The sequence below is a fragment of the Physcomitrium patens genome, chromosome 6, assembly GCF_059467195.1.
Source record: "Physcomitrium patens ecotype Gransden chromosome 6, ASM5946719v1, whole genome shotgun sequence".
NCBI classification, from domain to species: domain Eukaryota; kingdom Viridiplantae; phylum Streptophyta; class Bryopsida; order Funariales; family Funariaceae; genus Physcomitrium; species Physcomitrium patens.
In genome coordinates, this window is record NC_143415.1 from 14,391,316 (window position 1) to 14,405,410 (window position 14,095).

Sequence of the window (14,095 nt, forward strand, 5' to 3'; positions counted from 1 at the left end):
GTAATTAGGAAATATTCCAAATTCAACCTAGCTAACTTTCTTGCATGGTGAGACTTACCCATGTGAACCACTATGATATACAGAAATTATGTTTGTTAAGTGGGCAGAAATCATTATACAGTGTCCTCATTACTGCCATTACAGTGAACAGCACAACTCCAAGCCAGCAAATAATTTCCCAGAGTAGGGTATCATAATCAAAATATCCCAACTAATTTTTGAAATTATAATACTGCACCAGCGCTTGGTGATGGGGGCCATGACATACGTCTGGGTTTCATGCTTTCTAAATATTGCTGCTCAGCTTGTGGATCTGTAATCCCCATTGCCCAGTCTTGTGTCGCCAGTTGCATCTGCAACTGTCTACGGCTACGCATGAGGACATCATCTGAGCTGGGCTCTTCAACTGGCGTGTTCCATGTCGACGTGGGTGGAGTTATGCACTCAATTCCAGCAGGAGTTCCAGTCGGGGTTACAGCAGGCCCAGGAGTTCCAACAGGAGTTCCAACAGGAACTCGGTTTTCCTTCATCGGTGTTAGGGGGCCTCGGACGCGAGCTTGGTGAAGTGCAGCTACTGCATCTCGCATTGTCGACAAGGCCTCATAATAGCGTGTGCATGCGGCCAATGCTGTAGGAATAGGTCTCAACAACTCCTACACCCCAAACAGAGTACACAAGCTTCAGAAACAGGGGTAGACTCTCAAGTGAACATTGACATGATCACACCACACTTGGTAATAATTAAAGGTCAACACAAAAACTAGCTTGGCCACTCATTCCAGAATTTGATGATCATGTGAACGATCTCGGCGAATCTTAAAAATAAGAATTTTAAGTGCAACAAGAGAAGAGAAGCCTAGGTACCCCCCAAACCGCTGGAGGTTCTTTGAAATTCTGAGTCCATTGAATATCAGTTGTAGCTGCAGTCAAAGCCCCATAGTCTCCAGCAGCCTTTAATAGCAACTCGGAAAACTGACGCTGTTTGTGATGTTACACAGAGAGTTAAACAACCAATCAGGAATCCGCATCAATGAGAGGATATAGTGTCTGTTGCATCGTATCATAGACATGAAAGCATATTATAGCATTTACATTATCCAGTTTACATTGGTGCAAGTTCCCTGTTTAGTGGTAAAGAAAATCGGCAGATCATACACAGCCCCAAGACAACGTACCTGATATTCAGTCTCAACTGGAATACAGTCCAAACTGTAGGGTTGCTGCAACCGTGCAATGATTCGATCCTGAGCACCAACATAAGATAAAGAACAATATCACCATTGTGTAAAATAAATAAATAAATAAATAAAAACAACAGTAGGAGATTCAACCTTACACCTCAACATCAATATTTCGCAATCACTTGTACACGACCTCGCCAGAGTGGTCCTCAATAGGTGACACATCCACTAGCTACAATGTAGCTAAAAACTATCTTCTAGCAAATGTTCTCAATACAACTGACTTCCTCAGAGAAAGCGTGACCCGACAGTCATAGACTGTGAAAAGAATATAGAAAGTCCGAGCAATACTTCAAACTAGGATGTGTTTAATGATACAATAAGGAGTAAGGAGCAATTCGAGCAACCAGTGCTTTTCCTCAAAGCAGTTTGCTGTAACAAAAGACTACAGTCATGTGAAGTGGACAAAGATCTAAAGAGATTGACAAGAAGGAAGATTACCTTGTTGTGAATAACATCCTGTAAGGTAGCAGTAGTCTTGGCAAGCGCCTCGGACTTTTTCTTTATCTCACTGACATGAGTAAGATGCGCAACCCTCTCATCATCCTGTCTCCCCGTCACTAGCCATTAAGACTAAATAATGCGTATCTTGTGTTCATCTGTATTTTGCTCAACATATTTAATTCATCACAAGAATAAAGACGTGCGCCGCAAACTGTGAAGACCTGAAAATTTATGAGCACACGCACCTGGCGACCTTGAAGCTCGACTTGCAGGTTGGCTAAGTTGCGCTGCACTGTTGATAACTCTCGCAGCACACGCACAAGGGCCTCCTCATTTGCTCCTTTCCCTTTGCCTCCCTCCCCAACGGCTCCCTCTGTATCCTGCTCCCATATCCTTCTCTTAGAGTCTTCCAAAGATTTAACATTGACGGTCAAGTCTTCCAGAAATACATTCTTCGACCGATCTGACATTATTCGTGCTGTGGACGCCAAGCTTAGGTCTACGGATTTTCAGATTCCATTAAATGGTTACAATGCCAATGTAGAATAGGCTCACATCCTCCTACACTCCTTACACAATTCTCCAGGGTGAACACGAACCAACGCACCATTCGCCATCCTTGACAATGGGAAAAAAATCATTTCTAGTTCAAAAATCCCCCGAGCGCAAGTTACAGGCCCTTCCAGCTGACATAGAATTACAGTTGCAACACACTAAACCTCAACTTCTAGTCTGCATCTAAAGCGTAAGGTACTCCAATGTGTACAGCAGGGTATATGATTAAGCTCACAATCCCTCTTCAACAAAATAAATAAATAAATAAAATTAAATCCTAAAATCATCATCTGTGCCTGATGCATCAAGCACAGAAATTCTCACGGAGAACACTAAAAACAAACAATAAAAACAAATAAAAACAAAAAACAGCGGAAGGTGAGAAATGTGTACAGGCACGGGGAATCCCAAATCAGCAGCCATGGTGAGCACGTCCGCCATCCCCCCTAACCGCCGCGCAGGTCGCTTCCCGACCCACGCCATGTCTCCTCCATTGACACTGCTCATTCTTTCAAGCTTCTTGCACACCACCACCACCACCAACACCCTCAATCCAACACCTCAAATCCTGAAATCTAAGACAACCTCGACGCCTCGCTCATTCTTCAGATCCCTTCGGCTCTGCTTTCAACCAGGCCCTCACAAGAACCTCTGCGATGTGTACTCTGCGGCTCTACTGTGAACACATGCAGCTATCCCATTACTCCACCTCTGCAAACTGACCAAACCTGTGGTAACTACCCACACAACCGAAAACCCAACATCCTCAAAGACCGTGGGGGCATAAATCATGTCGGTGGAATGCAGGAGTTGATTGATTTTGCAGTTTCAGAAGCAATTGAAGGCGTCGCTCACTAACTCATGCCTCCGAGCGATCGTTTATAAAAGGATTCAAAATCAGCTGCTGTCCCTAGGAACGATATCCATCCATTCAGACCAATAAACGAATGTCGGTCTCCATCTCCGTAGATGAACGATTTCGTGATCTTCAATGACATTCATGACCATTCTTTCATCCATTTCCACTCGTGCGATTCCCTGTAATAATTCTTCAATTCCTCTATCGATTTCACTTCGTTTTATTGTCAGTTTTAATAACTTTTGTAGAAAAATGGTCATGAAATGTGTTATTATGATCTGCATACTTAGAAAAACCCAAGTGTGATATCTGAATTATTTAGACAAGTTCATTCAATGCGCATTCGAATGACATCATTAAAGCAACTTTTACCAAGTTCGCTTTGGGTTAGGGGCTACCATACACCAGGAATCAGGGACAATTTGTGAAAAATAATGTGCGAAATTCACTCTTTCCATCAAAGAAAAACTACAGCTTTGTATTTTACACCAATAATTTAGGGTAAGTTCGCAGGAGTGAAATATTTATTCCATCCGAGAGAAGTTGTGAGATAATTTATGGGCCATCAAACTATTCCGCCAGCAGCTACACAAATCATCACCATCATCCTTCCACTCCCAGCGCAAGCAACCCCACTCTGCGATGTGAGGCTCTTTGCTCAATCTAATCATGAGTGAGTGGATGTACTCAGCAACACAGAAGAATGGCTGCTGCGACATTGCTGCCCATAGCTTCGGCCCTTTATTTTTTCAATTCCATACCACACTTGCAGGGCCATCGCAAAACTTCGATTCTCTTCAAACAACAAGCACTATATTCTCAACAATAATGAGATTGGCAATAAAGGATCGGAGTTTGTTTGTACACGATGAAGAACCTGGTGAGAATTGAGAAATTTTGCTAATAGCCAAAGTTCGGCAAGAGCCCAGCATATCCTAATGGCCATTTGCGCCGAGAATTTTGCCAGGTCGATTAGGATATGCTGGGCTCTTGCAGAACTTTGTTCTTCGTTGGTATTAGATTATCGTCCGCTCTCATCTACGCGTCACACTGCCACAAGAATTCAGCGTAGCTTTTCTGTATGGTATAGTCCCCCGGTGACAATTGAATCGCTTCCGTGTACAACTCCTCTGCCATATCCGCGTCTCCCAGCTTTCGCCACGCCATTAGTGCCAGTTTCGAAAGCACTTCTGCGTTGCGACTGGCTCCCTGTAGAACGGCCTCGAAGTTGGCTAAGATCTCAGTCTTGCACTGTGTGTCCCTCGCTGCAGTTTTATGTACAACCAGAGGTGTCATGAGTCCCAGACCTGCATCACCCCCGCCTCTTTTGCCATGGTGTACACGGCATTGTTGATACAGTTCGATTCCAACTACTGTCGATTCCACAACTGTGCAGGACACAAATTTCGATTCGCCATGAATGGGTCGACATTCTTCATTGCTGATGCACTCCACCCTCCTAATGACCGATGCAACCTCCAAGCTCTCACAAAGAGCAGCTCGAGTCTCATCCATGCGTCTCATCTCTACTCCGCCTCCCGAAACCTTGTCGGGGATCGCTACGCGAGCAGCCGTCAATGTAGCCGCTTCGCACCGAAGTGCAGCATCTCCCGACTTCGAAATCGACAGACCATTACCCCTCCGAGACAAGTTACAAGAATGCATGAGCGCTTGCTTAGCATACAGTACCGGCTCCACTCCACACCTCACTTGAGCGACAGTAGACACACCCCAGGCACCAGCTGTTCTTACCACCATCGCCATGGCAACAGCAATAGTATCGAATAATTTCCTTAAATTATTCGATATTTACATAATTAACACAATATTGTAAACACAGTATCGAATAATTTAAGGAAATTAAATTCGGGAAAGAATTTGAATTTATGGATAATGTCTTTTATTTTAATGAACTTTTATGACCATCTGCAAAATACTTGCTATTGAAGGTTCTTCAAGCGTATTGTGATTTTTGTAGTATCCAACATTTTGACTATAACAACTCTGAAGAATTAGTCTTTAGGTTTTGTTAGTGGGTACAAAAAAGAAAATGTGAGAAAAATCAATGCAATCGTATCAGATATATGCAAAAGAAAATGTGCTACAACATTGTGTTTACATATTCTTATGTCTTCTTTCTTAATTATTTGTTTTAATAGATTTTTGTTATGATTTCTCAAAGTTCTAATTTGAAGGATTCTATGTTAGTGGTGGTAGACCAATTAACCAAGATGACAAATTTTATGTTGTGCAATAAAAAAAAATAACATGTGAAAAATTAACCAATACAATTATTTAGTATTTTTTAATTAAACATATCAAGATAAATTGAATGTATATGGTTAATACATCTCTTGTATTTGCAAAGAATCTCATTTCATTAAAATAAAAGACATTATCCATAAATTAAAATATATATGGTTAATACATCTCTTATATTTGCAAAGAATCTTATTTGTAATAATAAAAAGCTTAAGACGAATAAAAGTATTTTTTGGGTTTTATTTATTTTTATCTTAGTTTTATTATAAAATTAAAATTTTAGAATGATTTCTTTGGCAGAACATTCAAAAAAAGCAACCAGAAAAGAAATAGTTTGTTAAAGAGTAAAACTTTATAGAATTATCTTCCAAGTTATTTTGATAAGTTATCATTTTAAAGCATTATTTAAATTTTTTATTACAATTTATTGTTAGAGTCTTCTAATAAAAAATTATTTAAAATATTTTTTTCATTATTTATATTTCATAACAAAGTAAATATGAGAATTAAGCTAATTAAAGTAATAAACTTGGTTATACCAATAAATTTTTGAGGTATTATATTCTTTGTATAGAAAATATTATTAATGCAAAGGCATAGGGTCTTCTATCTATTGTTTCTAATATATATATATATAAATTTTATCAACAACATCCAGGGTTATCAAAGAGAGCTTAGTTAAAAGTACAACATCATAAAAATAAATTAAGTAGAAAATTTTCAACATAAAGTTTTATTATTAACAATGAGTTTATTAGAAAAAAATTCAACAGAAATTTTTATAGTCAATGTCCATCCAAAAATAATATAACTACTAAGTTATCATACAAACCACAAAAAAACTAGCCTTTAATGTTACAAGATTCTTTGTGAGATGCATTAAGACTAGTTTGTTAAGGAGTGAAACTTGATTAGAGAATTGTCCATTTGTTTTTGAATTACAACAACTTGATTATAAGTTAATATCATAAAGTGTAATAAGAAAAATATTACTTATAGCTTTTGTTTTGAAATCATATAAGAAAATCTAGTGACCAGAAGCACACTTCATAAAGATTTATTTATTTATTTATTAGGTGCATTTATCTGTTTATTAAATGTAGATCAAATGACAACTTAAAGATTTTAAATCATGTATGAAAGTAAAATTTTGATGCAATTGATATTGACTTTGACAAATTTAGTTATTTGATGTAATCTGGCAATATGTTTTGATTATATTTGACTTGGTTTATATATCTTTAGATAATATTTTAATTCAATTCAAGACAAAAAAAAAACATTGTTAGATTCAAAAATCAATACACAATTTTTAAAATAAATTTAATATTGTGTAATAAAAATTAAAAAAAAAAAAACTAAAAAAAAAAAACAAAACAATAACAACAACATGCAATTTGTTGATGGCAACAAAATGTCAATATGTATTGTTCAAGCTTCTCTTTTGTCACACAACATCAGCCTCAATTATTGGGGCAAGAATTATGCTTTACTTGTTAAAATTAGAATACAAAGCCACCAATATCTTCCCATTATTCATATCCATCATCTTAGATTGGGGCCAACATGTTTTTTCTTCTCATAACATTGCGAAGGAAATAGACATTACATTCCTGGAAACATCGAAACAAACTTGTTTTCACATCTCATCCATTACTTTCATCACATGGATGTACAGAATCTTATGAATGGATGAAATACTGTCAGTCCAAACCCGCCGAAGAATTCGCAGCAGTTTGAACGATGGACAAGTTGTGAGAAATTTTGTGTGCCCGCTCTCCAGGTGGAAGAGCGGTACGCGGCTGGTACTGCACGGTAGGTTCTAATTCACACCTTTGAATTGTTACGAACGGATCTGAAAAAGGCCCGGAAATAGAATCCCCCGTCGTTGCACGGATAGAGTTGGGTCAGAGGTGCATGTGGGAAAATTAGGTTGCAGCTCTAGTGTTCTGGTTGTATCTTAAGAATCTACGCTTCTCTCACCTGCATGTGTGGAAGTTTGAGAATGATGGATCAACCTCGAATTCACACATTGTTCGGTATTTTGGTTGTTGGCGGTGTGGTAATGAACGTCTAGAGTTTTATCTAAAGCACCCCTCTTTGATATCGACCGCTTTGGTGGACGTAAAGTTTTCGTGTAATATTTTTAACTCTAAACAGAAGACATTTAGTTGTCATATCGGCTGCAAGTTTCCGCGTTCACCGTCACGTAAAGCATGATGCTCCGATCATAGTATTGTGACATGGAAACGTTACTTTTACATGCGATAATTCACTTTTAAACTGAAAATGCAGATAAAAGCAGCAAATTTTAACACTTCCAATCAATGTTGCGCATTCGAGAATATTCTCTGTTCATAAAATCTGTATTTTAATTTTGAACTTGGCGCTTCAGCTGTGAACTCAAGAGACTATGCTGGGTGAAGGTGAAAATCCATATATCAGTATCATAAATCCACACAGGAAAATGGTCCCAAATGTGCGACATCAATTCGAAGTGTTGTGAATGTCAAGTTCAAGGCAATGGCCACATTATAATTTGAAACCGTGCAATAAGTGAGAAAGCCTTAAGGCATTACGGCACTCGTGCAACAATGGTGCTCACAGAAAAAGACGACTTCAAGCGCCTAGCATGGAACTGTACGAGGGCTGCACTGCATCGTTGTCACAATTACTTCGTCGAAATTGACTGCATGCAAGAAGTTGGGTAAGCTTAGTTCACACGATTCATGTGATTGACAACCTCGTACCAGCCTTACAGTACCCAGACTCACTTCAGCCTGAGAACTTTAATCTCAACGCGAAGGGCATAAATACCAAAACTATTCTAACGGGTGCAGAACGATTAGGATGAGCTCAAGACGTAGCCAAGAGCTCGTGAAGGAGTAGCACTCCACCAAAAAGCAACTAACCAAATACAATAGCATGTGCGCCTTACTTGTGATCATGTTCCGTTGCTAATTACTGTGGATTGCAAAGATAATAAACAGATACAAGATGGTGTCGCTCAATAATCTACGAGCCCTTTCTTCCTACATAGATCTAAATGTACAAGACAGATTCTATGGTTGCTGTTGGGCAGGACATCTACGATGCCAAACTATAACTGGATGTTTACTCTACCCACATGAAAGCTACACTGAAAGGCACGACTAATTGCTAAATGGAATAAAATCTTGGTAATAACCAACAGAGCTGTCTGTGCAGCTAATAATGAGAAAAATGTAATCTAGGGTATTGTGAAGACAAACAGCCACTCACAAGAGATGAATCACATTTACTGGGTCCATTTGAACTATACATAATAGTCTGACCGGTGCTTTTCGATTTCGAACACCAAAACCTTGTTCACAATCGTCCATTAGTTGTCATACTCATCGAACCGGTTGTATATATTCTTTTGGACGAAATCTGTCACAATCACATGCTAACACATCAGAAACCATGGGTGCCGCAAGAAAGCAGGGAGTATACATAAATAATATGCGTGTGATAACAGCAGAAAAGGAATACTCATTCATTCAGTCGTCATACAGATTGCGGAGATTTTATCTACGTAAAGCAAGTTTGACCAGCGAACTCAGAACATACACGAACGCATAAAGAACATTCTTGCATGCACCGTAGACTTTCGCGATAAACCAAAAAGCGTGAAATTGGAGATTGAGGCTGCTAAGACAAGTTACCAAGAGGTATGAGAACAGTGGGTTATAACAACTATCTCTACACGCTTACACCCGTCTGCTTTTTATTCAGGTGCTAGTGGCACAAACACAGGAGGGAATTCCAAGATAACGTTACGAACAGAAAATTGTGACAAACAATGACCAATTTTAAAAGATTGATGATGGAATCGTACAAAATTTTGTCTCAACAATCAGCAAACGTCATTTCGACATCTACCATTATAAAACAGACGGTTCACTATCTATTGTTCGAGAAATGATCTTCCAAGGGATTCAAATGTCCGAATAAGGTGAACCAGTACGGAATATTTGAAGCTCTTGTATGCAATCATCAAGCACATGGTCGTGACGGCTAGAAACTGCGTGTGCAGATGACAAGAAGTAAAACAAATTCCACACACGTCCCAAGTTGCATACCAACGAACTGGTCATGTTTAGTGGAATGACCACATATTCTTCAATAGAATATAACTACTTACAGAAATGGGTTCTAAAGCTCCTCTTCGAAGGAATCTCTCTAAGTAATTTGCCCTATCTAAGCTTCCCTGCGGCATCAAGAAAAACATACCAACAGGCTTCACACAAAGAAGCACCTCAAAGGTAGTCAAATTAAGACTAGAGTCCAGGAGAAGCCGCAAAATCAAAAGAATAAGGATAGAACTCAAGTTTATAGTATGTATTCTAAATTCTGTTACAATTCACATGAGTTGAATTTGTGCAGCAAGAAGTGTTTACCATTTAAATGAACCGGTAAAATGTTTGATAGGACTTTGAAGTCTTCGGAACTTCATCATAACTTCTTCATGTTGGGCTTCTCTCTCAGCGAGACGAATGCTCATGACGAAATACCGATCGCGAAGATCTTGCAATTCTCCCTCTAATGTCTTCACTTGAGCACGTAGCTTCGCAACCTCCTCGTCTCCACCAGCAGCAGGTGCGCCTGGAGCTATCTTAGGTTCAGCAAAAGCATCGTGGAGCTGTGATTTGTACAAATTGTTCACCTCTATTGTATCAGCAAGCTCTGTCTCCAGAGTCATAATCCTCTCAAGCAACTTGTTTCCGGATTCAGAGTCCCCATCTCCAGACCTCGACTCCAACAATTGCTCATTCAACTCTTGCAAATGCTGAACTTCTTTCTGAAGCATATCCTTGGTGCTGAGCTGAAACTGAAGCTCCCGTTCCCTTTGAGAAAGCAAAGTATTGTGCCTCTGCAACCTGGTAAGCTCCATCTGGAGCTGCTCCATACCAGAGTTCTCACCGCCTGCCAGCAGCTGCTCGTTGGCGAGCTCGAGACGATCAAGGCTCTCAATGAGCATGTTCTTCTCCTCTTCAAACTCACGCTTCAAAGCTTCGTTCTCAAGCATACTCTTCTTCAGAGCCAACTCAAGATATCTGTTCTTTTCGACCAAATCTGCGTGCTCACCAGGTGATGACCGAGGCGACATCGGACCAACAAAAGCAGCTCTAGGTCGAGTCTGCGGACTAGGAAGCGGACTGGAAAGGCCAGGCTTGATTTTTTGATCATCTCCATCTGCTAATTTCTCAGCTCCGCTACTGAGCTCTGGATTCATAATGGCATCTCCCTTGGAAGCCTCCCAGTTCCGCGATACAATCCTCAACCTCGTCTTGGGATTCTCGATCTCTGCCTCAGGCTCTCTCTGTTTCTGACATATCACACGTTTGATCTCCCCATCCGGAGAATCTGTCACACCACTCTTATCCAGATCTGATGCAGATTCAAGAGAATTTATACTTAGAAGGACATCGTCTGCATCCATGGTCCTATTCACTGTCATTGCCTGAGGATGGGCGTTCAAAATGACGAGGTATCCACCACTCTCAGGAGCAGCAATATTTCAAACCTGGAAACATAACAAAGAGGAACAATGAGCCAAGGACGTGATATAACAAGTGACGTATTGAACTGATTTAACGCTTGCCAGGGCTTAGCCACTTCAATTCTAGGTCAAAGAAAGGAATATATCATCACATAGATAGCATGGCAGACTGGGCACTAAGCATCACATGTACACGAATACTGCCAGATTTACTTCAAGGGTTAAGTGCCATCGATCCTAAAATCACGCCTAAAATCCTGCGATCTAGATTTTGAGAAAAATCGCTGCGACCATGGAAGGCGGTGCGCATCTGCGTAACATTGTGCGCAGTTGTGTCGCCCAAAGCTTACTCTTAAGCAACAAAAGGCTGTCGGAAACCTTACCGTATCAAAATATGTGTGTAGCGCGATATAGGTGTGCAAGTGACGCTGCCAAGCAGCAATCCAAAATGCACTGCGCCTCACTTCGCTAACTCCACCAACCTCTACATCCACAGCAATTGTGCCTTCCAATCCCAAAACTTAACAATAATTAGCATGAACTCCCAATTCCGAGAAGGAAAGCTACCACAGCGTAACGAACCGGTCTGCACAGCTACTAATCCGACCTGCAACTCGCCAACCCAGAAGAGAAGGATTCAAACCGAACACATCTGTAGACTAGAACGGCCGACAGACCAACACGCAAGAAATCAATAATAGCCAGTTCCGGCACAGACACCGATCCACACCTTCGTCGCAACCAGAAGTCAACGAAGAAGGCGTGATGTATTGAAAACCCAGACTATGCTCTTTCGCAGCTCAGACGCGCTCGTCGGCAGAACAGGGCAATATCGCACCGCCGAGCCCACAACCAACACTTTCACCCCTTAAGACCCATCTCAGGTATACATGCAAGACCCCGAAATGATCAAGAGTAAGTTCACGCCTTAGCGTGCAGTGAAGACCCGACCAAGAAAACACTTAAGACTCGCAGACATTTGATCCGAAAGGAAGAGTCAAGGAGGTCGAGACATGGATACAAACATCCGGTTTCCCCCTCCAATTACGACGTCGTAACCGCGGACGGAACTGGAATAGTGGCGCCGTTCCCGGTAGCACTTACATCCCTGACATGAGTTACAAATCTGACGCACGACCCACACAAACCATCATCATTTCTAGGCTTCTGTTATCATCACTGCCCTGTCATCACTCAAACCTAAAACACATAAAAACACATTCTATGGGGTAGGGGGAGGGGAAAAACATTCAAGTGTCATTTTGTTTCAGAAACTAACCCGCAATGATTAGGCCTGCCATCTACCTGCATCGATCACCACCCTACAACTTCCGAATAAAGCTTTCTGACACACTCTGGATCCCTTCTCATGTAAACCCATAAAATTTACCAAACGACCTCAGAATGAAGTATACAAGGTTCGCTGCATTTCACACAAAAAATAAACATGGGGAACGGTAGCGACAGATGGTACGCTCCACGAGACACTTGCGATAGAAAGTTACTAAGCTGGAGTGCCTTCACAATATTTCACCACCACAGCGCGACAAGTTCTCACAACTGCATGGTTGCTAAACATAGATGCCTGGACCCAGCCTTCATTTGGTCCTCACATTCGAAGATCGGTTGTCCTGGTCCTTCCTCAATCAAAAGGGCCCACAAAATATGCAAGGCGGGGATAAACTTCGGAATCGAAGGGGAAATCTCCTTTCGGTTTGGAACCGGCACTTTGGCATCTCCCCGCGCGGAGAGAGGGGTACGGCGGCGATGGCGAGGCCCGGCAAGAAATAGTCACATTCCCCCATTTCATCTCCGATTCACACCCCGCGATCCGACTCCGTTGCCATTGTTCCCTGTAAATCTCGACCGAACACAACTTTCTAATCTAATTCAACGAAGCCACACACCGCGAATTTGTGTTTCTTTCCTTCCGTGAACGCAGATTTTTCAAACTTTCTAATCCGGGAGATGCAGGTGGAGCTCCTCTTTCAAAAGCCCGCCCAAATTACTTTTTCTTTTTAACCTTCATTCACTCCCTGTATTTACGACGACAGTGATCATACCCGGGAAGCTCCTTCACACAAACATCATCAGGGAAGTCGGGTATATTAATCCGGGTATTAAACCAGGTATGTAAGGGTTACAATGATAAGCACTTTGAGGATCTCGAGAAGGGTCTCGCAAAACACTTATTTTCATCTTCCGTTGGGAGCGGTTATGGGTGAACTTCTCCTATAAACGCGTCTTTCAGTTCGGTGTACACGTGCTAATTGGAACGTGTCTACAGTTGATTGGATGTTATGCGAGGGAGAGCGCAACGATTGGACATGTCATGACAGTTGTTGCATCAATGCAGCGGTTGTAGGGTCCACCCCACGGTGGGTGGGTAGGCACGAGATTCAGTTTGAGGCTAGACATGTAGATCACGTACTTAATGTGATTCGGAGCACAAAATCATTCACTTTCATATTTAAAAACGAATTACGCTACAAAACAATGAAAAAAGTGGCCGTCAAATGATATTTATATAAAAGTTTCATGTTTACATTCACATTTATTTACGTGCCAATCCAAGGGAATAAATAATAGGATGTGATACAAAATAAGCTTTATATTTTTTTTCATGTACATTTATAATGTAATTGAGTGTTTTGAGATTGTTTGTAAAATTGATTTTAGATGTTTATGGCTGTTTGGTTATGATGATACCTAATAAAATTATCAAAAAAATAATGTGAATATGTGAATTTTAAAAAAACATTTTGATGACATTAAAATGTCTAAGGAAACTAAATACATCTAAATTTTAAAAAATAAAAAATGCTCTCTATTTACTTTGATTTCTCTCTTTTATGTTTTCAATTGGCATTGTTCTTTTTTTCTAATTTCTTATCTATTCTGTAGTACAATAAAATTTAAACAATTGTGATTAGTGTGTTATTTTGTATTATCAATGTAAATATATATATATATATATATATATATATATTTTTATAATCTTTTAGCTGATAAATCTGATACAATAAATAACATATAACAATAATTATTATTCCTATTATCATTATTTGTATAAATTAACTTGTATTTATTATAATTATTTTGAAAAAACCAACATTAGTATTGTTTTATTAGAAAAAAGAATATATATATATATATATATATATGTATAATTAAACTACTAAAACTCAATTCTAAAAAATTTCAACACAA

General features: G+C 40.0%; 2 protein-coding genes across 7 annotated transcripts; both read right to left on the reverse strand.

The window, feature by feature from the left end:
* Positions 1-78: 78 nt before the first annotated feature.
* LOC112284073 (AUGMIN subunit 2) lies at positions 79-3,103 on the reverse strand. Its single transcript, XM_024523591.2, has 6 exons — positions 2,634-3,103; positions 1,931-2,065; positions 1,683-1,787; positions 1,176-1,244; positions 865-978; positions 79-653 (listed from the first exon to the last, which is right to left on the reverse strand). Exons 1-6 carry the CDS (start codon positions 2,745-2,747, stop codon positions 225-227), a joined length of 966 nt encoding a protein of 321 aa, XP_024379359.1. The 5' UTR covers positions 2,748-3,103; the 3' UTR covers positions 79-224.
* A 5,207-nt stretch (positions 3,104-8,310) lies between these two features.
* On the reverse strand, positions 8,311-12,505 carry LOC112283654 (uncharacterized). Of its 6 annotated transcripts, none has more exons than XR_016503419.1 (4): positions 11,269-12,113; positions 9,783-10,909; positions 9,527-9,592; positions 8,311-8,772 (listed from the first exon to the last, which is right to left on the reverse strand). XR_016503419.1 is itself a non-coding variant. In XM_090251368.1 (4 exons), coding segments are annotated over exons 3-4 (1,062 nt in total). In that variant the 5' UTR covers positions 10,844-10,909; positions 11,269-11,390; positions 11,616-12,109; the 3' UTR covers positions 8,311-8,771. The 6 variants fall into 6 exon arrangements, 5 of the variants coding, with proteins under 5 accessions (XP_090107494.1, XP_024378455.1, XP_073390941.1 ...); XM_090251368.1 differs by lacking the exon at positions 9,527-9,592 and having other exon boundaries at positions 11,269-11,390; positions 11,616-12,109; XM_073534840.2 differs by lacking the exon at positions 8,311-8,772 and adding an exon at positions 12,165-12,505 and having other exon boundaries at positions 9,430-9,592; positions 11,269-12,011.
* Between the last annotated feature and the right edge of the window lie 1,590 nt (positions 12,506-14,095).

Bases quoted from the DNA above. Each gene is read 5' to 3' on its own strand.
- LOC112283654 (XM_073534840.2), bottom strand. From the start codon at position 10,843: ATGACAGTGAATAGGACCATGGATGCAGACGATGTCCTTCTAAGTATA.
- LOC112284073 (XM_024523591.2), bottom strand. From the start codon at position 2,747: ATGAGCAGTGTCAATGGAGGAGACATGGCGTGGGTCGGGAAGCGACCT. The intron at 2,066-2,633 runs GTACACATTTCT...ATATGGGAGCAG, and splicing joins ATTTGGGATTCCCCGTGCCT to GATACAGAGGGAGCCGTTGG. The intron at 1,788-1,930 runs GTGCGTGTGCTC...ACGGGGAGACAG, and splicing joins TCGAGCTTCAAGGTCGCCAG to GATGATGAGAGGGTTGCGCA.